This window comes from Pteropus alecto, unplaced genomic scaffold (genome assembly GCF_000325575.1).
Source record: "Pteropus alecto unplaced genomic scaffold, ASM32557v1 scaffold164, whole genome shotgun sequence".
NCBI lineage: Eukaryota > Metazoa > Chordata > Mammalia > Chiroptera > Pteropodidae > Pteropus > Pteropus alecto.
In genome coordinates, this window is record NW_006439568.1 from 26,646,776 (window position 1) to 26,664,795 (window position 18,020).

General features: G+C 35.3%; 1 protein-coding gene and 1 pseudogene across 2 annotated transcripts in view; both read left to right on the plus strand.

Annotated features, from left to right (window-relative positions):
- Positions 1 to 1,701: 1,701 nt before the first annotated feature.
- Positions 1,702 to 18,020, plus strand: part of LRRC69 (leucine rich repeat containing 69) — an 87,382-nt gene continuing 71,063 nt past the window's right edge. The window contains exons 1-3 of one of the 2 annotated variants that reach the window (XM_006916682.1): positions 1,702 to 1,920; positions 12,243 to 12,369; positions 15,326 to 15,398. In XM_006916682.1, coding sequence (XP_006916744.1) covers positions 1,738 to 1,920; positions 12,243 to 12,369; positions 15,326 to 15,398 — 383 coding nt within the window. In that variant the 5' untranslated portion in view covers positions 1,702 to 1,737. The remainder of the gene's footprint in view (positions 1,921 to 12,242; positions 12,370 to 15,325; positions 15,399 to 18,020) is intronic. The other variant, XM_025050143.1, reaches the window with a different exon arrangement.
- On the plus strand, positions 14,104 to 14,769 carry LOC102884931 (annotated as a pseudogene).

The window sequence follows — 18,020 nt, forward strand, 5'->3', positions numbered from 1 at the left end:
GTTACAATGTTGAGCAGATAGCAGGTGCTCCTAAATATTTGTTGAATAAATGAATAAAGTAATTTTTTTAATTACAAAGAGAGGGTTAGATTTGTGTTCTGCATACAGTCAATACAGAATGTATTTTATAGTATTCAAGTTTTTGGAAATCAGCAATCCAAATGTGAGATTATCCATGTATGTGTGTGTGTGTATGTGTGTGTGTGTATGTGTATGTAACCCAAATGTCTCCATTGCCCAAATGGGGTTCTAATAGTAATCAAATGTCACTGGCTTTAGCTCCTCCCCCTTTTTGTCTTTGTCTTAATCTTTTATTTGGAAAATTTCAAATATACATAAGAAAATAATGGGAATAGTATACTGAATCTCTGTGACCCATTACTGAGTATCAATAATTATCAGTGTTTGGTCAGTCTTGGTTAATCCATTTCTTCCTCCCACTTTTCCCCCATGATTATTTTAAAGAAAATTAAAGACATCATGAAATTTCACCTGAAAATTTTAGATGTATTTCTAAATGTTGAGTACATTTTTAAAAAACACTATCATCAAGCCATTACCACATATAACGTAATTAGCAATTTCTATCATCTAATACCTAGCCCATGATCAAATTTCCCCAATTAACTCCATAATATTTTTATTTAAATAAGGATTCAAACAAGGACCATAGACTGCATTTGGCTATTATTTCTCCTAAGTCTCATTTATTTCATAAGTTTCCCCTTGTTTTTATTAATGCCATTGATTTGTTACTTAAACCTGTACCATTTGCTGTAGAATACCCTATGTTCTAAATTTGGCCTACTGCTTCCCTGATATGAATTTAGCTTGTTCTTTAGTCCTTGTATTTTCTATAAATGGTAGTTAAATCTAGAAGAATGATTAGATTCAGATTCAATTTTTAGACAAAAATATTTCATAGGTACTTTTTATTGCATCATACCATGAGACTTATAACATGTGATTGTCTCAATTTAAATGCTGCTAAAATAAATTAATGAGTTATTAGCCTGATTTCTTACTTATACAGTTGGTCATTAACCTCTCAACTACTTTAAACATCCAATTATCTTTTCATAGATTCATTATTTCATTAAAATTCGCAAAAATGATGTTTTTTCTAAATCTACTTTTCTTCCTCATTTATTAGCTTCAATCTTTCTGTGAATAAAAACTTTTTAAACTATTAAGTTATATTAAAATGTATCATGTACTAGAAAAGCAGCATAAGTGCTTCATTTTTTTCCTTTTTTAATTTTCAGACTTATGAGTTGGTTTCCTAGCAAGTCCCAATGTAATCAATGAGTTTCTTTTATTTTTTAAAATACCATCATGAACTCTTAGATTTGATTGTATTTTGATATGTTTCAGTTCAGAATTATTCTTTCTGATCCTCAAATTTTCCTATTTTAGACCAGTGGGAGTCCTTAAGAAGTTGGCTTCTGTGTCCTTTTGATATGATCTCATTAGTCTTAAATAACTTCCATGTCTCTGGCATGAGATATTCTAGGATCATCTTGTATATTTCCTGCTCCAAATCTGGAATCAGCTATTTCCCCTTTCTACCTTTTGCTCAGGAAATTATCTGATGCCTCCCACCTTCAACCCGGTAGACCTCAGAATGTTTTTGTTTCCATGACACGCCAATTCTGCACTTAGAGTTCTAAAGATGAATAATAAAGAACTTAATCCCTAATAGTTACCTCCTCTCTTTTCTATTTCTCTTCTAAGCCCATGGCTGAAAGGTTGTTAGTAAGAGCATTGAGGGGTGGTAAAAGTACTAAGATCGTTACCTTGAATGGGAAGAAGATAACAAAGATGCCGTCAACATTAGAAAAACTGCCTGGCCTGAAGACTCTAGACCTTCAGAATAACCTAATTCCCAAAGTGTGCCCAGAGATAAGCACCTTAACCCAGGTGAGGACTAGCACATCTTTTTGGATTGAGGATGGAAAATAGGAGGAAAGAAAAGAGTTGGGAGAACAATAAGGCTTCAATCTCTGGAGAATTAGCTTCCTGGAAATTTACTGTTGAGCATTGTGAGAGAGCATCAGGAGGTTTTCTCCCTTAGGGAATTGCATATGACAGGGGAAGAAGATGTTTCAACTTATTCAGGTACACTTGAGCTCACATCTAGAATCAGAGTATTAGGTCTCTGCCACACTCATCTTTCTGGAGGCTGTCATCTGAAAAATGTTGGGAGCCCGGATCTGCTTGTCTACCTTGGGGGTTCCATCTGGAAGTTGTTTTGAGGATCCCTGAGATGCTGTTCATCCTGGGGACTATCTTGAAGCTTTTGCATATGGAATGAAGACACAGTTTGGATTTAGGGAGGGAGTTCTTTTTCAATTTCCTAGAGTAGGCTGAACTTTGAAATGGAGTGTTGGCAGGGAATGGGAAGGAGGGGACATTCATTTACTCTGAAGTAGTCTCTAAAAGAGTATTAGTATGCTAAATAAAGAATGCCCTTCTTAAAGAGCAACAGTTGACATGAATAAATCCCAGATGCTTGTGTTAAACATCTCTGTCAAACAATGTGAAACACCAGCTACTGTCTTGAGATTGAGAGGAGGCAAGGGATATTAACTTTGCAGGTTTCTTTTTGCTCACTTGTAAACTGTCATCATCATGGAAAGAACCTATAACCAGCTAAGTCATTGCAGTTCATTAGTTTTGAATTCAGTATTACCCCCACCCCGATCCCCACCCCCACCCCCAAATCTCTATTTTCGTACTTTAACCTACCTCATTTTCTTTTTGATTTACAAAATTATTTGAGCTTGTAATCTGTGTGGCCAAATCTTTGCAAGAAATAAAGCAATACTAAAAGTACATTTGTAGTTACAGAATAACAAGGATTTGGACTTTTCTAATGGGACAGAGGAGTTTCTCTGCAGAAGAATTTAGGATTTGACCAAGGCCTGAGCCAGTTCTTACCCTCTGCTTGATTTTTTTCCCCAATGAATTAACACAGTGCATTAAGAAAAATCAAATACTATAAAAGGTTTATAATAAAAAACAACTATCTTCTGTCCCACTCACTCTCACTCTCAATCCTGTTCTCCATATACAACCACTTTTAACTCATCTTTTTTTCTTGATTTGTTTCATTTTAGATATCACTCTTCTTCATCTTCTAAGTATAATTATATTAATATGTTTATTTTCTTCACAGTTTTCCTTTAAATTTCATATTATTACACCTTCATCTCTTCTTTCATCAATTACAATCTCTTTTTCACTCCCTACTTTGTAAGATGGAAATGTTAGCATCAGTAATCCACCTTCAGCTCTCTTCCTGTCTTCTGCTTCATAAATTCTAAACTTAATTTTATAAGATATATAGCATTTATGTATTCAGTTATAACCACAATTAAATTTTTGTCTCTTGGAGAATTCTAAAATGTATGTTATGAAGTAAATATCATTCACATGGAGTCAATTAGTGTACTATGATTATATTTTCTTGTATAACCTTTTTTTCTTTGAGCGACTTTCTTCCAGGAGGCTTCATTCTTCTAACCCAATCTAAGCTGACTACTATTCAGGTTTTCTGCACACTGTCCACCAAGGACAATCTCTTTACAGCTCTCCTGAATTGGACCACTGTATCTCCTATTTTCCTCTTTCTTAATCTACTCTTTTATTTTGTAGGAATAAATCTCTAGATAACATCCTACTCTTGGTATATGGTAGTTAGTTAAATTTTGGAACTCTTATCTACCTGAAATGTGTATTCTTCCTTCATATTTAATAGTTGTTTAGTTAAAAATTACAGATTGTAAAATATATTTCCTCAGGAAGAAGGCTTGAGAATCTGATTACCATTATTTTGTTTTCTTGTGGCTTCCCTGTTATTTTCCTCCTCATCCTTCTACTATTTAGAAGAGACCCCAATTTTGACTTGCTTGTTTTCAGTTTTCTTAAATAGGGAGCTGGCTCAGCTCTGACCTTGCTTTTAAAGAAGAAATTATACCTTACTTTTAAAAAAGAATTTGATTGATTTGAAACTAGCCTTCTTGTGGACTACCCTTAAAGTGCTTTGCAAGGCAGATTCAGGCTAAAGATATTATCGTTTAGATGTTCATGAACTAGTAATTTTTCTCATATAGGGTTGTGAGATTTTGGAAAAAAAAATCTCTTTTCTCATTATAATGGGAGTTCCAAGAGCAGCTTGAATAAAATGTGCTAGAAATACTCAAAAGATGGATATAGATTATTTACACAGTTCAGAGATTGTACTGTGGTCTTAAAGATGCCACCGATTTCTAAAAAAAGAAGGTATTTATAAGAATTTGCTGAGTGAGCCATAATGCTGCCCTCCTTCATACACTTTTGTCGTACATATGCTACTTAGAAAAATGTAAAAATCTTGTTATTTTTCTCAGTAATTTGATTCAATTCTTTTTATTAAATAGTTTATGGAACCTGACAGTATATTATGTACTATGTAGGTGTAATGAATGGGAATATTTACTGTCCTTAAGGAATTTAAGGATTAATATTTCATATACTAACTCAAACATATTTATACTTGTCATAGGCCAATTATTTCATATACTAACTCAAACATATTTATACTTGTCATAGGCCAATACTATTCTAAAATAGTATCATCAAGCCATAATCTAGTTCAGAACGACTTCCAGGTAAAGTTGGACATTTCAGCTGGGTTTTTTACATTTAAAAAAGTTTTTATCCAAATTAGTCATGGATCTCATTTTAAAAATCAAATAAGTAATTGAAAGATGTAATAAATAGCATAACACTTTCTAGTAGTAATTAATAGCTACAAGCATAGCATAATTAAATGTTAGGAGAAATTGCCTGAATCAAGTTCTAGAAGTACATATGATACATTGAATCAAATATAGGGTTAGTGAGAATGAGCTGATGGCTAGAATAGAAAAGCATGTAGCCCATTAGAAGGAAGTAAATCAAACTGGGCAAATTGGAGCTGACTGAGCTCTATAGATACTTGATTTTGAAAAAAAAATGACATGGAGCCATATGAGTGTTCCACAGTTTGAACTATGTTTACAGATATGTCCCAAGCAGGCAGCATTCAACTAATGTTTACTGAGCAACTATTGCATTCCAGATACCATTCTTTGAATGCTAGATGAAACACATAGAGACCCTGTCATTGTGAAATTTCCACTTAATAGTAAAGATATAATATATATTTGAATCAATATAATAGAAAGCAGAAGATAATACCTGGTCATAGATTGTACACAGTGTCATGCATGTACAATAGGAGGATGGCTTTATGGAGAATGTGGTACATGACAGTGGGGAGTATTAAACACAGACATCTATTATAACAACTGGAAAACCAAGACATAGTGATAGTTTAATGGAAACAATCCTGAAACACATTATCACTGTAGAAACAAACAAAAATTTCCAGTAAAATTAACAAATTAACATAAAGTCTTTATTCTGTGGTCAATATTTCGTCTCCTGAAAATGTCATTCAAAAGTGGCTGTGAATTTAGAAATCTTTGAAAAAATGAGTTAGATATCATTAAGAAAACAAATAAGTTTAACATTTAAAAGCCAAATGGAAGTGTCTATATATATTTGAAGTACCTACTGCATTTCTAGTACCATGCACATCTAACATTTTGTGAAATAGTCTCCTGGGTCTAAAAGATTATAGCTAGTATTTTATAATATCTATTATTTGTCAGACACTTTATTATGCCAATCCTTAAAATAGCCTTTAGAAGTAAATGCTGCTATCCCCAATTTAAAAACAAAAAGGAGACTTAGGAATTAGAGTGAGTTGCCTGAGATCACTTACCTAGTACATTGCATAGCAGATAGTCCCCAAAGCCTATGCTTTGCCTTCTGCACAATACTGACTAATAAGTGTGTAAACCAATAGAACAAGAATATTTAAAATGAGAATTCCATGTGTTGCATACAAGATAATTCCATTATGTATATGTATGTGTGTGTATGAATGAATATATTATGTGCATTTATAAGCTTATATATAATCATTCTGAGCAACAGTAGACAGTGTAGTATAAAAGTTAACAGCAGACCATAGAGTGAAACTAAGCTATTTCACCATAAATCATAGCCTGGACCTCAGATCCCTTTTCTGGAAAGTTGGTGGTATTGTGAGGCAATGTATAAGGCTGCTTGGCACAGTGTTTGATACCTATACCTATTAAATTCTATTCAAATGTTAGTGTTATCATTAATAAATCATTTTCTTCTGATTTCTTGTCCTCTTCTCTCCTACTTATACAAAGATTGCTACACATGAAACCTAGATTTCATAATGCAAAAGCATCGATGGATGCAGAGATGCTTATCTCATATCCAAGACATAAGAGGAACCACACATATCTATTTCAAGGCAGGCCACAGATAGGTTATAACACAGAGATATGAGTAGGCCAATGCAATCAAATGAGTCTATTCAAATTTAGGAAGAATTTAGGGCAAGTGTGCAAAGATATGGAAAGGACTATGGGGAGGTTGAACATATTTAAAAAATATTGGGTGAGGAAATTCCTCATTGATTATTTGGGCAGCAGTTTATATATAATCTAGCAGGAGTGGATAGAGGGAATTTAAATGATGGCATACCTCATTCTTTGCATTCTTTGGCTATGTAATGCTATCTGTAATCAGGCAGTCATGATTACTATTCTTAAAGTAATTGCAATGGTATGTAGCTGAAAAGGTTGCATCTAAAAGGAAATTTGAGAATTTCCTTGACTGAATATAGGTGGAGAGAGAGAAGTTCTAGGCGATTCCAAAGTTGGCTACCATAAGATTACAAAAATGGTGGGTGCATTAACTTAAGTGTGGATGGGAAAAAAAGATTTGTCCATTGACATTGTCCAGTTTTAAACTTTGAATTTAGAATGTCAACATCACATTCACTTGAGATATCTTTTGAGCCCAAACTAACAAGATGTAATTTTTACAGGGATAATTACATTTAAGAAAATAATTCAATTGCATAAGTCTGGGATGTGGCTTATCTCTTTGACTGTTAACTTAGCAGTTTTCATTGACACAGACAAAATTAAGTATGCATCAACAATATGTCTTGCTGCTTAAAGAGTGCATGCCAGGTTAGGCTGCATTAATAGAAGTATAGTCATCTGACCGAGGGAGGTTTCCTGGTCCCACTAGCATCTATACTATGAGACCACATTTCCTGTATCACCCGAGGTGCCATGTTTTCAGAGAGAGGTACTTAGAAAAAATTAGAAAGTGACCAGGTCAGTGATGGGTCTAGAAATTATGTCCGGAGGGAAATGGTTAAGGAAGAATGAAAAAAATTCAGGAGGAATATGATAGCAATCTTCAAAAATTTGAAAGATTGTTATGTGGGAGAAAGGAGGGGGGATAAAACTTTTTTTATAATTGCTGTGGGAATAATTGGGTAGAAGTTTCAGAGAGCCTAAACATAAAAATAAAGTAAACAAATAAATAAAGCTTCCTAACTAGATAAAAGAATTACTCATTATTGTGTCATGAGGAAGATATATAATTGCCCATTTACATTTAATATGCTACTAGGTGACTTATAAAACTTCATTTGGATTGTAAGATGCTATAATTCTCTTGGTAATGGGTCCATAAGAAACCATTTAGTAGCAATGGTACCTATCTATGGCAATATGCCAGTTTCCAAGGGACAGAAGAATTACATTCTGAAAATACCAGCAGAACTTTATTTTATATATACTTATTGAAGTAATGTAAGTTTTAAATTTACCAAGTAGTTGTTTCTTATATGACTAAAGCCTTCCCTCAGGAACTGCCCATACCGTAGAGAGTATGACTAATGAAACACTGTGTGTGCTCTTTCTGGATGCTTGCTACTTTGAAACCCTTTGTGAATAACATACCATTTAGAGTAACTGTGTCAAGGCATCCCAAATGTCTCGCCTCAAACATCACCTCCTAATGACTCAGTCTAGCTCTGAGTTACTTTCCATTCCATTATCCCATTTCCTTTCCTTCATATGTAGCATTTAACACTAACAGAAATTATTTGTCTGTCTCACTTCCTAAAGTATAAACACTATGAGAGAGGGATCATTTGTGTCTTTTTTACTGTAGCATTCAGAATAATATCAGGCACATAATAAATATGATTAATTAATGAAACATTTAGATTGGGTCTTGAGGTATACCTCAAGGGTAACTCATTCCTTGCTGTGGTGTCTCTGGACCTTATGTATAATTTATGTAACTTAGTCTGAATCTCTGACATATTTGCCATGATGATAAAGTATAACCACTTGGCCTTTAAGATACCTTTATGAATTTGAAGGCCATCAATAAGTTCTTTTAGTTATCCTATTCTATCAAGAATAATCCCAATACATTCATTTTATCTTAACTTTGAAAACCTTTACATTTTGAGGCTTTCAGTTGCACCCTTTTCCTCTTCTACATGTCATATTTGGTGTGGAGTTCAGAATTTCACATGGAAGCCTGTCTTAGCCCAAGGGCCGTGTAGTTAATGTGTCACCCAGAAAAAGTGTCTTTTCTTGAGTCATATATCTATTTTATATCATCTTGGGAGCTAAGTTGAATCAGCCACTCTACTAAATTTCTCTAGATTGTCCTTTAAAATTACCTTTCATCAAACCTCTTACATCTCCTCTTGTCAACAGATAGCTTTGTTTCACATTTCATTGAAAAAAATAGACACTGTCAGTCAAGAACTCTCTCATCTTTCCCTTACTAAATCGATTCCTGTGCTCTGATCTGCATACACCTTCTCTACCTTCCTGCCTACTACCTCGAATAAGAATCTATTTTTATCTAAGGCCAGCACCCACTTGTGCTTTGGATTCTATCCTCTCTCATCTCCTAAAGGATTTTGATTCTGCAATTATCTTTCTCTTTATATCATTAGTTATTCATTCTCTACAGGATTATTTTCATCAAAATATAAGTTGTGATATATTTTATTTTAAGGGGAAACAAACCCTCCAGCTTCTTCCTAATTTCTAGTGTCCCTTCATAGCAAAAGTTTTGTTTTCACACATTTCCTCTGCAGCACACTTTTTCTGATGCTTCACCTGGACCACTACATTCATGCCTGTGTTACCTCTGTGTTTTGCTTCTTGCTCCACCTGAAGACTATTCTTTATACACGTCAGAGTGCTCCCATTAAGACACAAATCAAATAATCCTACATAATTGTTCAAAACTCTACAGTCCTTTCTAGTTTCACTTAGAGTAAAATCCCTACTCTTTACCCTGATTTACAAAATAATACATAACCTGGCTCAAGTATACCTTTCAAACCTCACTTTTTCTAGGTTTCCCTTTACCATTTATGCTCAAGCAATATCAGCCACATCTCTTGGCTTCTCAACCATACCAAGAACGTTCCTGCTTTGGGGTCCTTATTTTGGCTATTTTTTCTTTCTTATTGTCACTCATATCTCAGTTTAAATATCAACTTCTAAGACAAGCTTCCTTGATCAACCAATCGCTATCTCCTCATTTTAAAAATTATCTACACAGCACTTAGTACTATCTGTTATTTTTCTTATTAATTTAGTTAGCCATTCACTCATTCACTCATTCATTCAATTATTTCACTGTTACTGTGTAAGTGGTTTTAGGGTAAATGCATTACTTAGATGTCTTATTTACCGCTGTATATTCTGTACCTAGAATTAGTGGCTCATAGGAGGCATACAATGCATATTTTTTAATGAATGTTAGGGGGAGGGGGCAAAGGGAGTCAAATATATGGTGATGGTAGGAAATTTAACTTTGGGTGGTGAACACATAATCCAGTATGCATGTGATGTATTATTGTACACTTGAAACTTATGTAATTTTATTAACCAATGTTACCCCAATAAATTTAATAAAATAAAAATAAATGTTGATTCACCTTCTTCCTTAGAGATGGCTATATCTCTCCCTCTGGAACAAAGGACAGGCATGGAAGGTTTCTGCTCATTTAAAAAGATTCAGATTCTCTAAACTCATGGTTTCTTTTCTGTAACACAAACCACTGCATATCCAGATATTATTTGACTGTCTGCATTGTTGGTGGAAAAATAGCAATATTCTGGGCACTTTTGTTGCTGTGGGTAACAAACTGTCCTTTGTCTCTTTCCCAGGGGTCTCATGCTTTCTACCAGCATCTATGAAATGGTAGCAGGTTAACTATTATTTGCAAGTTGGGTAAAATCTCAAACCTTTAACGATTCCTTAAGTTCTTGTATTCCTCACAAGTATCACAGAAATTTTGTTAGGTTGTCAGCACTGGCCTTCTGCTATGACTTTTTTAAAACTAAATTTGTGCAAAAGAATGAAATCTACTTCCGTTTTGGAAAAAACTTCAAGTAGTTATTGTGATAGACAAATAATGCCCGCCTCCCCAAGATACCCATATCCTAATCCCCATAATCTGTGAATATGTTGGGTTACATATCAGAGAGGAATTGGGGTACTGACAGAATTAAAGTTAATAGCTGACCTTGAGATGGGGAGATTTTCCTGGATTATCTGGGTGAGCCCAGTATAATTATGGAGGTCTTTTAATGTGGAAGAGAACATCAGAGTGACATGATTTGAAAAAGACTACCAGTCATTGCTGGCTTTGAAGATAAAATGGCAAACTAGAAGCCAAAGAATGTGGGAAGCTTCTGAAAGCTGGACAAAGCAAGAAAACAGATTCTTCCCTAGAATCTCCAGAAAGGAATATAGACCTGCTGACACCTTGATTTTATGTCAGTGAGACCCGTTTCTGATATCTGATTTCTGGAACTTAAGATCATACGTTTGTGTTGTTTTAAACCACTAAGTCTGTGATGATTTGTTACAATGGCAATAGGAAACTAATATAGTCACAGACTCTGGATTAAGTTTTTTCATTAGAATGGCTGCATAAATACAGACATACCTTGGAGATACTGGTTTGGTTCCAGACCATGTAATGTAATAAAAATCTCAACAAAGGGTCTTGCCTTCAATTTGTAAAAATACAGCACCTGTGAAGTGTAATAAAGTGAAGTGTAAGAAGACAAGGTATGCCTGGATATTTTAACTTCACCTTTACAGAAGAATAAGGCCTCTAAGATGGTGGATGTGTGGTTTTTTGTTTCCAGGACAGTGGTAAATCTAAGAAGAGAGCATGTATGGAAGCAAAACCTTTTTTATGAATTGTAAGGACAATGAATTCTATTGTAAATGAATCTGTGTCTACTTTATATTAATTTAAATCATTAACATACATCCACACCAAGTACCAGGTGACATTTAAATATAATTGTAAATTGCCTAAATTTTTTTCTTAATTATTTTTGTCTTATATAAATACATTAATTTGTCAGAACTCCTATGATTCTTTTTCTTTTACCCCTAATGTTAAAATTCTGAAATATGGAGTTGGTAATGAAATCTGAATGGTAAATTAGGTTTGGGAGTGAAAGAAAAGACTCTTTTTGTATCTTGGAAGATGCAATTTGATTTCAAATCAAATAAAAAAATGATATTTTAGGGAACAATCCTGTATCATTGATTTATTGGATTAGAAAATCAAAGAGGAACTTTCTAACTCCTCTTATGTGCAATACTTCCTATATCTAACCAATCCTCACTGGTAGAGCAGGTGCCTATGGGGTAGATCTTCTCTACCCTACCGTGCCTTGTTAGTAGTTTCTATTATAAACTTTGTCATCACAGAGTCACTTTATCCTCCCCCGCCCCAACTTTTCTATCCTGTAATAAAGAAGTCTTATTGGTCTAAATTAAAAAAACAAAAAACAAAAAAACAAAAAACAAAAAACACATTTGGGAGTAGTACAACAGGAGGACCTCAGATCTTGGGCTATATTTCTGATTTCAGGAAATTAGCTTCTTTGTTGAGTTTTTAATGGTTTTGAGTCTATGGGTCACAATATTAGGATATTCTTGAGTTACTCAAGTGCATATGAATGGATCATTAATTGCATTTTTAAATACCCTTGGAATGGTTTGCAATACAATTTTAATGAGTGCTTTAGTGAGAATTAAATTGTTTTAATTAACATAAAGTGTTTGAACATGAGCCCAAATGAACTTTATTTATAAAGACCACTTTAGGTATATGTGAAATAATTGTTTAGAATCATGTTGGAATTTTCTTAGGTTACATAGATCTCAGCAAAGGGGCTTAATTATTTCTTTTTTCTCATTTGAAGATGGATAATGTACAAGTCCATTAAATTTCTTTATGGTTGCAGTTGACAGCACTAAATCTGGGAAACAACCTTTTAGAAGAAGTTCCAGAAGAGATGAAATACCTTACATCCCTGAAAAAGCTCCATTTATTTGGAAATAGAATTCATAGATTTGCATCTGGAGCATGTGGTAAGTTAGTCAAAGAAAAGCAACATTATAGCATCAAATTTAATCCCTTTACTATATTTAACAATTTGGAACTAAAGTGAAAAAGGAGTTTTAATCCTTTTTTTGTTGGAGATATTTAGACATATTCTTGAAATTAAGGAATTTGGGGGACTTTTTTTTTTCAACTATTGTAATATGTTTCTTTACATGTAGACCTAAGAAAATAAGTAAGCATCAGTGTTAGTGAATTTTCTCCTTTTTCAGAATCAGTGTATGTTTAGACTCTTGAATCTGTGGGCTCTTTCTCTATGCCAGAGTAAAAACTAGTTGGAAATCAAATTAAGAAAAAAACTTTCTACAGCTCTCTTTGTTCTTTACACTTTTTATTGTCTCAGATACTAAGTCACAGTTTTTGATCAATATACTAAGTTTAAATCAATTTGAGGAGAATTTTAAAGAAAAGATAGGGAATCCAATAATTGGCATTCCATTCAGTATGAAACTTTACCGTGAATATTTTAGTTTCTGTATTTCTTAATTTAGGGCTGTTGAATTTTGGAAATCTCATGTGATTGATTGACATGAATTATGTTTTATGTCAGGTCCTGATTATCCAGCTGCAGAAATAGTTTGGTATCAGGGGGTTGAGCACGTCCAACATGTATGACACAACCCTATCGGCCTGTCCAGAGTGGACTAGACCAGGGCTAGATATGTATCCTAAACTGGGTCAGTCATATTCTCTCTCTTGCTGATTATGATAAAATCTGAAAGTTTAATTGGTTTAAGCTAATCACATGAATTAAGACAATGGTTACACACTGGTGGCCCCATGGCTAAATCTGGTCCACAAATAGGTTGGATCTGTTTTGCCTGCCTTTTTAAAAATTTGAGTTTAGTACCAACATTTGCAGATCAAGAGAATTCACATAAAAGCTTGGATTTCTGTTTGTTTGGATTTTTTGTTTGTTTTAAAAAAGATTTCTGTTTGTTTGGATTTTTTGTTTGTTTGGATTTTTTGTTTGTTTTAAAAAAGAAAGTTTAGGCAACACTGTAATCACATTGTTGTGACAGCAATTGCTAGGAGCTGGCTGAATGGCTGCTGCCCTCTTAGATAAAGCACGTATTCTCCAGCTCAACACACATGGGCCAGTTGGATTTCCACCAGGCCCACTGCTGTGTTTTGTTATCTTCTTGGTTCCTATAGGCATTTCATTTGAGAAAACTCTGTTTATCCCGTCTGTGGACAATCAAATGCAGGAGTTGTGGGATGGCTACAAATACATGGAAAATTAGAGAAAATCTAATTTTCAAAAGAGAAAGAGAAAGAGAAAGACGTGGGAAGGGAAAAGGGGGACAGGACATGAATATGAAGCTGAGAGAAAGTATAATGAGAAATGAAACTATGTTCTGCACTCTGTGTTCTGCAGAGATTCCCAGATGGTATGTAATCTACCAGACTTTGAGAAGCTCAGGGTGGGGAAGACAGTCTATTATCCTGGAGTGTGGCCGGGGTCTCCTTGGACATCACAACTTGGTTCAGTGCTCCGAAACATCAGAAGCCCAGGAGATGAAGCATGAGCATTTTTGTGACTACCAAGAGCAGACAAAGGACTATGTATATATAAATAGCCAATACATATGTATGAGCTTATAATTAATTATATAGCATGTATATATTATCTGTATATATAAAATATATTTATATTAATATGACTTTTGGCCACCACCACTGCTGTGGTCTGAGGGCTTAGCATGTGGGGCAGCAGGGCAGTGGGCCTACACAGCCATGGGCTAGCTCATAGGGAAGTCTATGAGAAGAGCCCTGATGGGGAGGAGAACAAGGTATACTTGGAACAAGAGTACACCAAAAACAGAATCACCGACTTTGAGTTCAAGCCACTGATGGTACTGCCCTTGGAGATCTATCTTTCAATGAGCCATAATGTTTCTCCACAACTTCCTGCCATTATAGCACTATCTCAGAATTCTGCACAGGAGAGGCATGCCAGACGATGGCCAGGTGTGACACCCAGTATTACTAGTACAAAGAGTAGGTAAAGAAGATTAAATGCTCAGCCCTCTCTCCTCCACCCTCCACCCCAGTACATCAGCTTAGTCTTGAGCTCTGTGTAGAAGCTGGTGACCAATGAGGATGTGTTCCCCACGAAATATGGCAGAAAATTTCCAGGCTCCTTTGAGTCGCTGGTGAAGATTGGAAAATACTTGTTCCATGTGCTAGCACACATCTACTCATCCCACTTCAAGAAGACCCTAGCCCTGAAGTAGCACAGGCACTTAAACACACACCACATCCACATCATTCTCTTCACCAGAGAGTTTACCGTTTTTGGCCCCCAAGTGACTACTGTCATGAACAATCTCACGGAGGTGCTGTGCAGCAGTGGAGCACAAGCATGAGAGGTGAGCCCCTCTCCCCCAACTAGATAGGTGTGCACAAAAGCAGTAAGAAGATGCTATGTGTACTTGAGTTGGTCTGCTTGGATGCACACACATGCTGGGCCTGGCTGAGCTGAGTGCCAACTTCACAGCTGCAGGTAGGCATGGGGCATTTGGCTGATTTACCTTGGTGGTTTCCTGTTGAGTGGATGAATGTCACTAATAAAGAAGAACCTTTGGACTTAATTCATTTGCACAACAAACATTTATGGTACTGCTGTCTGAGTCAAAAAAAAAAAAAAAAAAAGAGCGTGGGTAATGGTGCTTTTTAGTTTCTCATTCCAGTTCATGGTAGCTTGACTGTACTTTTTGTCCTCAGGAGCCATAACTTAGCATTATAACTTTGTGATAAATTAACCTTCTTTGTTTAAGCTAGTTTAAGAGGTTATCTATTACCAGCAACCTAAAGAGCCTTGGCCACAGCAAGAAATAAAAAGGACAACAAAGGTATATGGAAAAGTGGTTAAAAATTATTTTCTGACATGTAGCTAAAGCGACTAAAATTATTTTCTAACAGATGGCTTAAAAAATTTGATCCTGCTTAATCTGAACAACAATCTACTCACATGGATTCCTGAAGAAGTCAGCAGGTAATTTTGTTTATAATTAGTTAACCTCCCACCCCCTCCAACCCACCCTGGGCATCTGAGCACAATTGTGCCTTGCCTAAAGTCCTTGCGGGATTTATGCATAGTAGCAAAGAGGCATCTGAAGGACTGAGGCAAGGCACTAATTTTAAGCAGATGATTCCTTAAACACTTCAGAGAAATGAGAAACAGCATGGTTTGGTAGTCTAAGTGTAAAAGTGGGCATTTAAAACAAAGTTCTAAAGTTGATTGTGTTATTGATCTGCTAGCTCTGGGGTTCTTGGACCTTGCTCCACTGTAGAATTGGTGACATTAAATTTTACTTCATATCTGTTTCATATGAGTAAGTCATTTTCAGCTCAAAAGAAAATATATTATAAAAGAAAGGATTTAAAACTAAGACATCATTTTCATTAAAAAAAACAACAACATATTTTCTTATCATCAGAAACAACAACAAAAAAATGTTCTTTTTCCTTCCTGCACATCTACACAGATAGGCTACCAGAACAGAACCTTTCTGGAGCCAGCTGAGGGGCTTGTCCTGCAGACAAACCACCCTCTTGTGTTTTTCTTCTGACAGATGGAGAGAGAACTCTCCTAGGGTTTACTTTGGAGACTCTCTTCATTGTCTGGTGAACAGAAACATGTATTACAATATAAGAGCATCCTGATTTTTGAAAGAGGACACAAAACTGCGAACAGTCCTCAACAAAGGGCTTTTGGCAGCACCTAATGTCTATTCAAATTCACTTTGAATAGATCTATACTTATATTGCTAGAGGTCTATACCTCTAGCAATGTATTATTTCCCAGATATATTTCAACAGAGAAGTAAAGTTTTAAGTCAGAATAACTAGAAAAAAATTTGAAGTAATCTAATGTCTTAATGAGAAGAATATTTATAGCAATGAAAATTCCAATAGTTGTCTCCTTGCTTTTTCACTTATTCAGTCGATTAATGTATTTGATGATATAATAAAAACAGGACATCTTGGAAGAACAGGTGAACTAAGTTCAGGTCATATCTTTGTACAACCAGCCTGATGACCTTGGGCAAGTAATTTATCTGTCTTAGACCTTAGCTTTCTCATATCTATAGGAAAAATTTTAAGTAGATGAACTTCAAAATTCTTGCAGCTGTAACATGTTATGATTTCACAAGTTAGTAAACTTAGCTCTAGAGTACAAAGTACAATATTAAAGGAACTGTATAAATCTATGGTAATATGTTAGAAAGATGAATTAAAACTTTCACTAAAAAAAAGTAGAATTGGAAAATGTGTAGGTCCATACTTTTTTTTACAGATAATTCTGGATTGTCTGTATCTTAGCTGTGCCCTAGATGTAAGTTGAATGTTACCTCCCCACACATGACTCCATTTTTTGACCTTGGGAAAGTTTCTTCACCTTCCTATACTTTAATATCTTCATTTCTAAAGTAAGGACAATAATAGCACTTATTTCACAGGGTTGCTTTGATAAATAAACTCATCAAAGATATTTAGGGTTGAGCCTGGGTCATAGTAAGTGCTCAGTGAATGTTAGCTTCTATTATTATTGGTTATTATTATTCTTTTCGTTTCCTTCATTCACTCCTTTTTAGATACAAAAGATTGACTTAGTACTGAATTTTGGAAAAGCATCTACCATACATGTCTCAGTATCCTCCTTTTTCTCTGCCATCAATTAAGCAGCCACCTTAGCAGGATAGGCTGTACCTGGGTAGGTATGTTTAATTCAGGAGGACTAGGAGGGAGCCTGATGATGGTCATGTCAGCTCCATGCTGATGTTTGATTCCCTTATTTCTGAATCCCATGTCTTATTTCTCAATTTGTTCAGAACCTGGGAAGGGGAGAGAGGAGTTTTGTTTATTGACTGACAAACTATTATTGGTTCAAGGACTTGAAGTCAAATCTCAGTAGGCAAGAGTTTTGTCTCTAAACAACTCTGTCATAGGCAGAACTGCACAAGCACAGGGAGAGAAAGAGAACTTGGGCATCCTGGGGACAGAATCTCTCAGAAAAAAAGGACAGGGGAAGGGACTAAGCCGAAGGGCTTAGTTCTTTTTCCAAATTCGCCAATCAGTGGTTATTCTTCAACCCACTGGAGAAGAAGAAGGGCAGGAGGAAGCTACACGTGTATATCTCCTGTAGTTTTCTCTTGGAAGAGTGTGAGTTCTCCCAGTTTTGTGGAAGTGGAAACAATTGCAGATCACTTGTTCCTCTCTTCTGTTACCGGAGACATCCAGGTTCTTGATGTCTCAAACAAAGAATTGAGCAAGACATCGAGATACAGCAGAAAAGAAAAGCTTTATTAGAAGGCAAAGTACAGTTCCAGACATGGAAGCTGGTCTGAGCAAGAGAAGCGTCGCTCAAAGGCCTGGTAACAAAGCCTTTGGGGTTTTTATCCCTATTTGCTGTGGGTGGTTACTTTTCTTAGAGGGGTGGTCTCCCTTGATTGACAATTAAGATTAACTGGACTCAGTGATTCATCATTTGCTTTCTGCACATGTTCGTTCCCAGAATTCAGTCTGTTATAATGATATTAATAAACTTCTGGGCATATGCATCATATTATAATGATGGTATAATGAGGCTCAGGTGAATTAAATATTGTTGGGG